This window comes from Bos taurus, chromosome 9 (assembly GCF_002263795.3).
Source record: "Bos taurus isolate L1 Dominette 01449 registration number 42190680 breed Hereford chromosome 9, ARS-UCD2.0, whole genome shotgun sequence".
Lineage (NCBI taxonomy): Eukaryota > Metazoa > Chordata > Mammalia > Artiodactyla > Bovidae > Bos > Bos taurus.
The window spans coordinates 70,466,035-70,479,215 of NC_037336.1; the positions used below are offsets into that span (position 1 = coordinate 70,466,035).

Genomic DNA, 13,181 nt, shown 5'->3' on the forward strand with positions numbered 1-13,181 from the left:
AAAGGGAATTTCCTTGAAAGTTATTGCAGTGGAGAGAAAGGAGCTGTTGCAGTGAGGAGAGCCTTTAGATCACAAGATCTCTAAGGTCTCGGGAGTTAGGTAATAGGCCATTTCTTTACTAGAGAGGAGGAAACCAGGCTAAGAACGAGCTGTCAGGACTTGGAATGAAAGGGACAGACAAGATTAGAAAGTGTTTTCTCCTGAGGCCAGTCCTTTCTCAGGAGAGGCTGTTAGGGAGGGGCTGGCCATTTGTGGGAAGGCTGAGGATAGACCAAAGTTCAGGCACCTGGGGGAAAGATGGAATCTTAACCGTTGTTTGAACAAAACAAGCATTTTGTTCTGATTGATTTGTAGAGACTAGAAGTTCAGTCAATCATTTATGAGGCTAAGAATGGGAATTTGATCTAGTCTGTCCCATCTTGTCATACATAAACAAGAAGGGCATCTATGAGTCTTACCTGTGTAAAAAAGGGCTCAACACTGTCACACATGAGAGACTGGGCATATAGGAATGATACTACATAGTGCTAACAGGTGGATATATGGGGAAATGGACACTCTCTTACAGTGCGGCAGCTCTATAAATTGACACAGCCTTTCTGCAAACTTTTAAATGCAATGTACTAACTCTTCAGCCCATCAACAACACCTTTAGAAATCTATACTGAGGAAATGCCTGGACAAGTGTGCTGAAATGACATATCACAATATGATTTTAAGTGTCAAGCATTTGGGAACAAAATAAATATCTGTCAATGGAATTCCCTAAGGATATTTGCACACAGACAACAGTGTAGCTTTAATAAAGACAATGGAAAGGCAGACCATCATGTAGTGATTAAGAGTATGCTCTTTGGAATCAGGCTGCCTGGGTTCAAACCCCAGCTCTAGCACTCACAGATGTGAAATCTTGGGCAACTCACTTACCTTCTCTGTGCCTCAGTTTTTTTACCTGTCAAATGGTACAAACTTCCAACTATAAAATAAAGTCCTAGAAATGTAATGTACAATATGGTGACTATAATTAAAAATAGTGTAATGTATATTTGGAAGTTCCTAAGAGAACAGACCTTAAAAGTTCCCATCACAGTAAAATAATTGTAGCTATTCAATAAGTGTGGTGATGGTTGCTAACTAAACTTATTCTAGTTTATTTAGCAACCAATAAAGCTTATTCACATTCTCACGGTATGTGAGGTACTACATACTTATACTACTTATATCAAATCATTATGTTTCACACTTAAAAACTAATGAAATGGTATATGTCAGTTATACCATTATACAATTATATTTCAATTAAAAAAATCTCATGTTAATTAGAATGGAAGATTATTAAAGACTGCTAAAGAAAAAGTGTACATGTTAAAAACATTGAAGAAATTCTTATAACAGTTACTCAGTTAGTTTACAGTTTAGGAAATAATCCAGCTGAGCCATGGCTTTGAATATTCCTAGTTATGACCTTCAATGGGTATTCTCAAAACTTTCTAAAACATTTCCCCTCCAAGTTCTTTTATCCTTGTTGAAGTCATTGATATAATTTCGATGCCTCATTTTTTCATAAGCCACTGAATTAAAGAAGTAGAGAAAGGGACTAAAAAGCTGTCTTCAAATAGTTACAGAAAGAGTTAAAGACAAAGACACAGGTTTGTTGAAATTCTAGTTTTGCCACCTATTTTCCCTAAATTTGCATAAGTTACTCAAAGTTTGTGTACTTCTATTTTCACATGTCAAGTAGAAATCATATTACCTCATACAGTTGTTTTAATGATTAAATGAATTTAGAATGTAAAGCATTTGTGAGAGCACCTAGCACAGGGTATGTACTCTGTACATGTTAGTTTTTGCTACTGTAGGAGTCACGGCCAGGATTAAAGCAGTGTGCATAGATGTTGACCTTGCTTCAGAAAAGACCTCGGGAGGAGGCGGGTTTTGTTATGCTGGGGTGTGAAAGAGGAAGAGATACTGAAATGTGCAGTGGGGACGGGGAATCACTTCTCTCTCTGTTTGCTTCATCTTTTCCTTTGTTTATCTACCATTTGCCTTTTGCTCTCCGTTCATCTCATCTCCCCTCATCTCACGTTATCTCATTTTATTTTCCATTTGGACCTTTCTTGGGATTCACTGAAGTGCCATGATCAATGATCAGATTAAACAAAAATGCATTATAGATTTCTATTTGATAGATTATTATGAATTAATAATGAAATACAATGAGCCATTAGGACCTTGGGCTTCCCTGGTGGCTCAGTCGTAAAGAATCTGCCTGCAATGCACAAGATGCATGCAAGAGGTGCAGATTCAATCCCTGGATCAGGAAGATCCCCTGGAGAAGGAAATGGCAACTCACTCCAGTATTCTTGCCCTGGAAGCCCCATGGACAGAAGAGCCTGGGGGGCTACAGTCCAAGGGGTCACAAAAGAGTAGGACACAACTTAATGAAAAACAGTTAGGACCCTGGTTTAGTTGAAAGAATAGCCAACTGTTCTTCCTAAGGCATCTGGATCACATACATAAATAGGATCATAAAACACTGGGTGGGAGGTATTTGGAGACAGTGAATAACGTCTTGGGGTCACTGTACTTATCAGAAACACCGTTACTAGTGTAAACTGTAAGCACACTGTCAAGTAAAAGTGAAAAGTGCCAGAAACAGCTAAACATGTATGCAAAACCACATGTGTAAATTGACATGTGTATAATCTGTCTTTTGCTTATAACAAATTGAAACCCAGAGAGTTTGAAGATGGGTTCAGGGTATGAGAAATTAGGAACTTGAATACAATCTGTCCTTACTCACTTCAGAGTCTCTGACGGGAGAACATTCTACAATAAAAACATCAGCCTGGCTCTCCCAAGGACCTCCCTTCACCCCCTCCTTGTTCCCCGGAATGCTCCTCCTCCCTCTCTCCTGAGTTCTTATCTCAGAGCTCTGTAATTGTTTACTTGGCCTCTCCCAAACCAGACCATGAGCAGGTTAGGGGTTGTGACTTTTATCTGCATTCTTAGCACCAAACATGGATGCCTGGCTCTAGAAAGTGCTTAGCAAGTGTGAGTGGAAAGAATGGACCTGATTTTTCCGATTGAGTTGAGAGCATTTTCCTTTCTACTAGGGCTACTTCCCCTGGGGCAGTGTTTCTCAAGAAATGTTCTGTGGAATGCCGGAATCATTTGTGGTGCATGACTTAAAAAAGCACACTTCACCACAGTCCTAGAACTTCTGGGTGCAAGGCCTGAAATCTTAAACACCTCATGATTTTGAACACGAAGACAAGTTCAAAAATCTTTCTTTGACTTGTTTATATGGAGAAGTAGCTTGGAAGGGAGAAAGTGGGTAGTCTCTAGCTGTCATGCTTTCAAAGTGTTTGTCATTCAGTTGCTGTATTGTGTCTGATTCTTTGCAGCACCATGGACTGCAGTCAGCCAGGTTCCTCTGTCCCTGGAATTCTCCAGGCAAGAATACTGGGATGGGTTGCCATTCCCTTCTCCAGGGGATCTTCCCAACCCAGGGATCAAATCTGGGTCTCCTGCACTGCAGGTTCATTCTTTACCATCTGAGTCACCACAGAGACTCTTTTCAAAGTGTTTGGTGTGGAGCTTATTTTGGGGAGGGGTTTGGGTGGTGACGTTTTTGAACACACACTTACTTTTCTGGGCTTTAACTTAATCGTTTGGTCAGCCCAGTATTGCCTAGCGTGACCACTAAGGGGCAGCAGAGTACAGGGAAAAATGAAAGTGTCAAAGAAGGGAGACATTATTACCCTTGAAATAGATCAGTAAGAAAGACCTGCCAAGAAATAATGAGTTAAGATGCCTCAATCCCTTATACTTTTACTATTTAAGGGATTTAGATTTCAAGCATCATAATTTATACTTTTGTTAAATAAACAATTTCTCGATTATGTGGCAGAAGATGGAAACATGGAAGTGTGAAATGGTCATTTTATTGGGTAAACTGGCTTATGAGTACATGCATGCACCTACCTTGGGAATTCGAGGGGTAACTATGAGATCTGTTCTAAGGAGGAGACTTAGATTTATGCCAGTAAGCCAGAGCTTAAATAAGTATAAACTTGAGAAATAAAAGTAAAAATGAATTGATTTAAAACTCATGGACTAGTAAGGCCCGAAAATGCCACAGACATATATACACACATACCACACACATACATTTATAATTCACAGATTAGCAAAGCTTATTAACTACAGAGTATAGACATATAGATAAAAGATACACATATACACAAGTGTGTTCACCCAGCTTTTTTTAAGAGCCTGCACTTTCAACAGAGGCCAAATCTATGGTATGAGATACGTGTGCTGTGGGTGCTCATTCGCTCAGTCCAACTCTTTGTGGTCCCATGAACTGAATCATGCCAGGCTCCTCTGTCCATGGAGTTTTCCAGGGAAGAATACTGGAGTGGGTTGCCATTTCCTTCTCGAGGGAGTCTTCCACACCCAGGGATCGAACCCACATCTCCTGTGTCTCCTGCACTGGCAGGCAGATTCTTTACCACTGAGCCACCTGGAAAGCTGATGGTATGATGGCAATAAAGTAAGTAAGCAATCTAGTCTCTAGTTCAATTAAGATTCAGGTTCAACGTTTTAACTTTTCATGGTTAAATGAAGTTAAAAATAGTTACTATTGTTTGGTGCTCTTCATGGGGTTCTCAGGGTAGTAATTAAAGTCTATGTCCCAACCACAAATGCAGAAGAAGCTGAAGTTGAATGGTTCTATGAAGACCTACAAGACCTTCTAGAACTAACCGCTCCCCCCCCCAAAAAAAAGAAAAGATGTCCTTTTCATCATAGGCGACTAGAATGCAAAAGTAGGAAGTCAAGAGATACTTGGAGTAACAGGCAAGTTTGGCCTTGGAGTACAAAATGAAGCATGGCAAAGGATAACAGAGTTTTTTCAGGAGAATGCACTGGTCATAGCAAACACCCTCTTTCAACAACATAAGAGATGACTCTACACATGGACATCACCAGATGGTCAATACCAAAATCAAATTGATTATATCCTTTACAACTGAAGATGGAGAAGCTCTATACAGTCAGCAAAAGCAAGACCAGGAGCTGACTGTGGCTCAGATCATGAACTCCTTATTGCCAAATTCAGACTGAAACTGAAGAAAGTAGGGAAAACCACTATGCCATTCAGGTATGATATAAATCTAATACCTTATGATTATACAGTGGATGTGAGAAATAGATTCAAAGGATTCGATCTGATGGAGTGCTTGACAAACTGTGCCTGGAGGTTCATAACACTGTACAGGACACGGTGATCAAAACCATCCCTAAGAAGAAAGGCAAAAACGGCAAAATGGCTGTCTGAGGAGGCCTTACAAATAGTTGAGAAAAGAAGAGAAGCGAAAGGCAAAGGGGAAAAGGAAAGACACATCCATCTGAATGCAAAGTTCCAAAGAATAGCAAGGAGAGATAAGAAAGCCTTCTAAAGTGATCAGTGCAAAGAAATAGAGGAAAACAATAGAATGGGAAAGACTAGAGATCTCTTCAAGAATATTAGAGATACCAAGGGAACATTTCATGTAAAGATGGGCACAATAAAGGACAGAAACGGTACGGATCTAACAGAAGCAGAAGATATTAGAACGAGATGGCAAGAACACACGGAAGAACTATACAAAAAAGATCTTCATAACCCAGATAACCATGACGGTGTGATCACTCACCTAGAGCCAGACATCCTGGAGTGTGAGGTAAAGTGGGCCTTAGGAAGCATCACTATGAACAAGGGTAGCAGAGGTGATGGAATTCCAGCTGAGCTATTTCAAATCCTAAAAGATGATGCTGTGCAAGTGCTGCACTCAATAGGCCAGCAAATTTGGAAAACTCAGCAGTGGCCACAGGACTGGAAAAGGTCAGTTTTCATTCCAATCCCAAAAAAAGGCAATGTTAAAGAATTCTCAAACTACTGCACAGTTGCACTCATCTCACACTCTAGCAAAGTAATGCCCAAAATTCTCCAAGCTAGGCTTCAACAGTTCATGACCCGTGAACTTCCAGATGTTCAAGCTGGATTTCTAAAAGGCGGAGGAACCAGAGATCAAATCACCAACATCCATTGGATAATAGAAAAAGAAACAGAATTCAAGAAAAACATCTACTTCTACTTCATTGAGTATGCTGAAGCGTTTGTCTGTGTGGATCACAATAAACTGTGGAAAATTCTTTAAGAGATGGGAATGCCAGACCACCTGACCTGCCTCATGAGAAATCTGCATGTAGGTCAAGAAGCAACAGTTAGAACCAGACATGGAACAACGGACTGGTTCCAAATTGAGAAAGGAGTACATCAAGGCTGTATATTGTCACCCTGCTTATTTAACTTATATCCAGAGTACATCCTGCAAAATGCTGGACTGGATGAAGCATGAGCTGGAATCAAGATTGCTGGGAGAAATATCAATAACCTCAGATACGCAGATGACACCATCCTTATGGCAGAAAGCAAAGAGGAACTAAAGAGCCTCGATGAGAGTGAAAGAGGAGAGTGAAAAACTGGTTTAAACTCAACATTCAAAAAACGAAGATCATGGCATCTAGTCCCATCAATCATGGCATATAGATGGGGAGACAATGGAAGCAGGGACAGACTGTATTTTCTTGGGCTCCTAAATCACTGCAGATGGTGACTGCAGCTATGAAATTAAAAGACGCTTCCTACTTGTAAGAAAAACTATGACCAACCTAGATAGCATATTAAAAAAGCAGAAACATTATGGACATACCCATCTAGTTAAGGCTATGGTTTTTCCAGTAGTCATGTATGGATGTGAAAGTTGGACCATAAAGAAGGCTGAGCGCCAAAGAGTTGATGCTTTTGAACTGTGGTGTTGGAGAAGACTCTTGAGAGTCCTTTGGACTGCAAGGAGATCCAACCAGTCCATCCTAAGGGAAATCAGTCCTGAATCTTCATTGGAAGGACTGATGCTGAAGCTGAAGCACCAAAACTTTGGCCACCTGATGCAAAGAACTGACTCATTGGAAAAGACCCTGATTCTGGGAAAGATTGAAGGCAGGAGGAGTAGGGGACGACAAAGGATGAGATGGCTGGATGGCATCACCAACTCAACGGATATGAGTTTGAGCAAGCTCTGGGAGTTGGTGATGGACAGGGAAGCTTGGCATGCTGCAGTCCACAGGGTTGGAAAGAGTTGGGCATGACTGAGAGAATGAACTGAACTAAATTGTTTGGTGACTTCTGTAAAGTGTCTGAAGACTGTATTCTTTAGTATAGAAACAATCAAATAAAAACAAACACTGGGAGAAACAAACTTTGTATCTCCTTGAATTTTGGATGCCTTTGAATAAATCCATTCCCATTAGAGAGGTAGCTAATCTAACCACCTCCCCACCCTAGCCCAGACCATTCCAGGTGTTACATAGGCCTCTGTTCTTTTAAGGATGAAAGGTGAAGGGCTAGGTGAGTTATTTCTTAGTTTAATCAATCTCACTGATTTTAGACTGAAAGAGATGGGCATACCAGACCACCCGACCTGCCTCTTGAGAAACCTGTATGCAGGTTAGGTAGCAACAGTTAGAACTGGACATGGAACAACAGACTGGTTCCAAATCAGGAAAGGAGTGCGTCAAGGCTGTATATTGTCACCTTGCTTATTTAACTTATATGCAGAGCACATCATGAGAAACGCTGGGCTGGAGGAAGCACAAGCTGAAATCAAGATTGCTGGGAGAAATATCAATAACCTCAGATATGCAGATGACACCACCCTTATGGCAGAAAGTGAAGAGGAACTAAAGAGCCTTTTGATGAAAGTGAAAGAGGAGAGTGAAAAAGTTGGCTTAAAGCTCAACATTCAGAAAACTAAGATCATGGCATCCAGTCCCATCAGTTCATAGCAAATAGATGGGGAAATAGTGGAAACAGTGGCTGACTTTATTTTTGGGGGCTCCAAAATCTCTGCAGATGGTGAATGCAGCCATGAAATTAAAAGACGCTTATTCCTTGGAAGGAAAGTTATGAGCAACCTAGACAGCCTATTAAAAAGCAGAGTACTTTGCCAACAAAGGTCTGTCTAGTCAAGGCTATGGTTTTTCCAGTGGTCATGTATGGATTTAAGAGTTGGACTATAAAGAAAGCTGAGCACCGAAGAATTGATGCTTTTGAACTGTGGTGTTGGAGAAGACTCTTAAGAGTCCCTTGGACTCCAAGGAGATCCAACCAGTCCATTCTAAAGGAGATCAGTCCTGGCTGTTCATTGGAAGGACTGATGCTGAAGCTGAAACTCCAATACTTTGGCCACCTGATGTGAAGAGCTGACGCATTTGAAAAGACACTGATGCTGGGAGGGATTGAGGGCAGGAGGAGAAGGGGACGACAGAGGATGAGATGGTTGGATGGCATCACCAACTTGATGGACATGGGTTTGGGTGGACTCCGGAAGTTGGTGATGGAGAGGGAGGCCTGGTGTGCTGTACTTCATGGGGTCCCAAAGAGTCGGACACAACTGAGCGACTGAACTGAACTGAACTGAAAACTGGTTGTTAGCTAGAAAAATACTTATACACTGATTATATATTAGTATCAATTTGGGAAGAATAGTTCTGCAAATCATCTCAAGCAGTCCAAACCACGGAGGAATACAAAAAAACCAAAAAACAAAAAACCCCCACAAATTTGAAAATATAAGCAGTGGAGGAAATACACTCTCCAAATAAGTTTAGCAAGTTATTATGAGTAAATATTTCCTTAGTCTTTACACTCTATACTATAGGGATTTTTGAGGCTATAATTTGAAGGAGACGTAATTTACTTCTTCCTTCTTGAAAAAATGAAGTATAGTTTATCCTTACTGGTGGACTACTCAGGGGAGATGACTTAGTGGATAAAATCCAGCTTTTGGTAGCCTAATTAGCTCTCAGCTCAGGAGGTTATAGACAAGGTTTCAAAAGGTAAAGTAACACACAAAAAGGGACTTTCTAACCATTAGCTAATTACATTATATAAAATGTATCATTGGACTAAGAATGCTGACTATATTTTAATGACTCTGCAACAAATTCCCAATCTAAATATATCAAAAACTTGGGAATAGTTTTTGAAAAGACCAAGAGGTTAGAGTTCATATTCTCCCCCAAATGGGAAAAAAGTTACTAACTTTCATTTATTTTAACCAGAAATTTTTTCTTCCAGAAGCTTTTAAAATTGCCGTCTCTTTCTTGTTTTAAATTGCTGAAATAGGGAATTGGAGAACCCTAAACTCTTTCAAAGAAGAAGGCAATGGTGAACAATTTCTCCCAAGCTGAAGCTGTGGAACTCTGCTACCAGAACATCAATGGGTCCTGTGTTAAGACCTCTTACACACCAGGTCCTCGGGCAATTCTATATGCAGTCCTCGGTTTGGGGGCTGTGCTGGCCGTGTTTGGAAACTTACTGGTCATTATTGTTATTCTTCACTTCAAACAGCTGCACACTCCCACTAACTTTCTGATCGCATCTCTGGCCTGTGCAGACTTCTTGGTGGGAGTGACTGTGATGCCCTTCAGCACAGTGAGGTCAGTGGAGAGCTGCTGGTACTTTGGGGACAGCTACTGTAAATTTCATACTTGTTTCGATACTTCCTTCTGTTTTGCTTCTTTATTTCATTTATGCTGTATCTCGATCGATAGATATATTGCTGTTACTGACCCTCTGGCCTATCCTACCAAGTTTACGGTTTCTGTTTCAGGAATATGCATTGTTCTCTCTTGGTTCTTTTCTGTCACATACAGTTTTTCTATCTTTTACACGGGGGCCAATGAGGAAGGGATTGAGGACCTCGTAGTTGCTCTCACTTGTGTAGGAGGCTGCCAGGCTCCATTGAATCAAAATTGGGTTCTACTCTGTTTTCTCCTATTCTTTATACCCACTGTTGTTATGGTGTTTATATATGGTAAGATATTTTTGGTGGCTAAATATCAGGCCAGGAAGATAGAAAGTACAGCCAGCCAAGCTCAGTGCTCCTCAGAGAGTTACAAGGAAAGAGTAGCAAAGAGAGAGAGAAAAGCGGCTAAAACACTGGGTATTGCCGTGGCAGCTTTTCTGGTCTCTTGGCTTCCATATGTTATTGATGCTGTGATCGATGCTTATATGAATTTTATAACTCCTCCTTATGTTTATGAGATTTTAGTGTGGTGTGTTTATTATAATTCGGCTATGAATCCCTTGATTTATGCTTTTTTTTATCCATGGTTTCGGAAGGCAATAAAGCTTATCATAAGTGGCCAAGTCTTAAGAGTTGATTCATCCACAATTAATATATTTTCTGAGGAAGCAGACATAGATTAACAAGATTGCTTCAGGAACTTAAAAACTAACATGGGAGTAAGGTCAAGGGCAAAATTAAGTACTTGGATCTAGAGAGGCAAGTGTAATCATTTGCCAACCAGAAGGATATTAATGTTTAAAAGTTTGTTGTTCCAAAATTTTGTTGTGTTCATGTGTAGAATATTGGCATTTATTTTAGAATTTAGTGTTAAATGAGTAATGTTGTCTCTCATTTCATATTCTTTTATGCTTTTCTGATTCTCTACTTTTTCCTCTGAAATTTCTCATTGTTTCTTCAAATAATTTGAACTTTGTAGATTCTTTTATACTTGTTACCAATGTTAAGTTGTCCAAAATATATAGATGCTGAAAAAAATCCTACCTAACTTGAAGTTAGATTTGGGGGAACAAAAAAATCTTTTTTAAAGTATATTTTATTTGAAAGTTAATGTAAGATTACAAACTCTTGAAACTTGTTAATCTAAAAAGGACTTTAGAAAAAGGGAAAAAGCAAAAGGTGCAATGGAAATTTTCTAGTGAATTAAAGACTGATTTTTGTTTTCTAAATCCTGGTCATACTTTCTCTCCATTTTATGGACACTGGGTTCACAGAAAACATGTACAGTAATTACGTGATTACAGAACATTTTACTATTGGAGAACATAATTTATTATAGTCAAATGAGCATGTAGACAAAAAGATGGTACTGCTTTTTTAACAATCTGGATAAGATGTGATGTGCTTAGTCACTCAGTCATGTCTGACTCTTTGCTACCCTATGGCTCGCCAGGCTCCTCTGTCTGAGGGGATTCTCCAGGCAAGAATATTGGAGTGGGTTGCCATGCCCTTCTCCAGGGGATCTTCCCAACCTGGGGACTGAACCCAGGTCTCCCACATTGCAGGCAGATTCTTTACTGTTTGAGCCACCAAATGCTAATTCAAATGAACATTCTGTTCCACTTTTGAGTTCATTCTTTGTATTAGAGACTGTATTTGGAGATATACATTACCTGAATTATAATAACAGCTGAATTACCCAAATATAAACAAGGACTATTTCAAAAGAGCAAGTACCCAAGTCGGTACTATAGACTCTAGTAAGATTATTAGTTTTCTCTGATAACATTTCTTATTCACATGAATTTTAATTCATTTTAATTAAACATGTATGTCAAGTGTTTAAGATGGAGAAAAATTTGAAAAAACCAAGAATAGGGTGATTTGTCTTCTTAAATCTTTGAATCACAGCCGTAAATTTTTATTTAGATAACTCATTTTCACAGACTATTCTATAACAAACTTGTTTTATGAGATGAAAAGAAGAGATAACTAGAGTTACATAAACTTTGTATGTTATATGTTTTATAAAAAAAAACTTTGTGAAATACAAAGGTTAAGCTGCTGCTGCTAAGTCACTTCAGTCGTGTCCGACTCTGTGCGACCCCAGAGACGGCAGCCCACCAGGCTCCCCTGTCCCTGGGATTCTCCAGGCAAGAACACTGGAGTGGCTCGCCATTTCCTTCTCCAAGGTTAAGCTAGTTCACATTTATGCATTAATATCTTTCAAATAGAGCTGACAGTATTTAGGAGAAAAAAAAATAAAGATAAAAGAGGATGAAGGGAATATGGAGTCTTCATGGCAGAACACCTATGTGGTTCAGACATGACATCACCAAACAGGTCTACTGGTCACCTTTCAAATGATCATCATTAAGGTCCCTCTCACTCTCTCCAGAGAAGAGCTCAAAGCTGTGTCCCTTCAATAGTGAATCAATAATGTTGTCTTCATAGAAATGTGTGTTAATTGCAAGTGTAAACTGACAGTGACATTCATATATAATAAGGAAAATAATCTGGGGGACTTAAATAATATATATAAATATACTGTTGTATTCACTTGCACTTTGTAGAGTGTAATCATTGGATGAACCGATTGTAGAAATAAATACTGTCCAGTGATGTTTTTAAGCTCTTATTCACATTTATGAATGAAGAATACACTTCAAATGTAGTCTTTATTGTTTATTTTTCTACTGTCCTAGAAGTTCTTCATAAAAGTCTTTTGATTGAAAAAAACACAACACTTGGTTATTTACCACCAAACTATCTCAGTGATGACCTCAGCACCACTCCTTTCTTCTACATCTAATTTATTTATACAAGTAATAGATTAACTTCTTGGCTAGCTGCATACAAAATTGCTGCAGAGCCTTGGATGTATTTGGAACAAGACACCCTGAAGATGGAAGTAGGCTGTTATTGCAAAGATGTAATTAATCCACTTAGGCTCAGGTTGTAGATTTCATAAATACTATATCTCTCACATATATGTACTATTATTAAAGTGCATGTTTATTTTATTAATAAAATATGCATTTATGTAAAAGCATTATTGAATTCATAATTTTGTCCAACATGTATTTTTCTTAATGGGTTGATACTAAAAGTAAAGTGCTACTTCTAAAAAATTGTATATTAAAAAAATATTGAAATGGAGTGTTCATAAATAGAAAGTTATAGAACAAAAAACCACTACAATATTGTAAAGTAATTAGCCCCCAATTAAAATAAATAAATTAAAAAAAAAGTTATAGAACAATTGCTGTCATTGCCTCAGTGTTGGTTGAAATTAGAGCAAATTTATCAGTTGGCATCAAGGCTGTGAATAATCCATCAATAATACATTGCAAAGACAAAAAAGACCATCATTAATATATAGGTTCTCTTGCAGAACTGTCAGTGTCACTCATTGGTCACCACTGTAACAACATTTCTTCTTTTGTTACTGATGTAATTGATGCTTACCTGAATTTCGCACATCCCTATGTTTACAACATTTGAAGCTGTTGTTTATTTTTCTTCCGCTCTAATGCTTTTCAT

The 13,181-nt window shown here is 38.9% G+C and overlaps 1 protein-coding gene across 1 annotated transcript; it reads left to right on the forward strand.

Annotated features, from left to right (window-relative positions):
• Nucleotides 1-9,274: 9,274 nt before the first annotated feature.
• Nucleotides 9,275-10,321, forward strand: TAAR9 (trace amine associated receptor 9). Its single transcript, XM_002690235.1, has one exon. The coding sequence runs from the start codon at nucleotides 9,275-9,277 to the stop codon at nucleotides 10,319-10,321; it is 1,047 nt and encodes a 348-aa protein (XP_002690281.1).
• The last annotated feature ends 2,860 nt before the right edge of the window (nucleotides 10,322-13,181 follow it).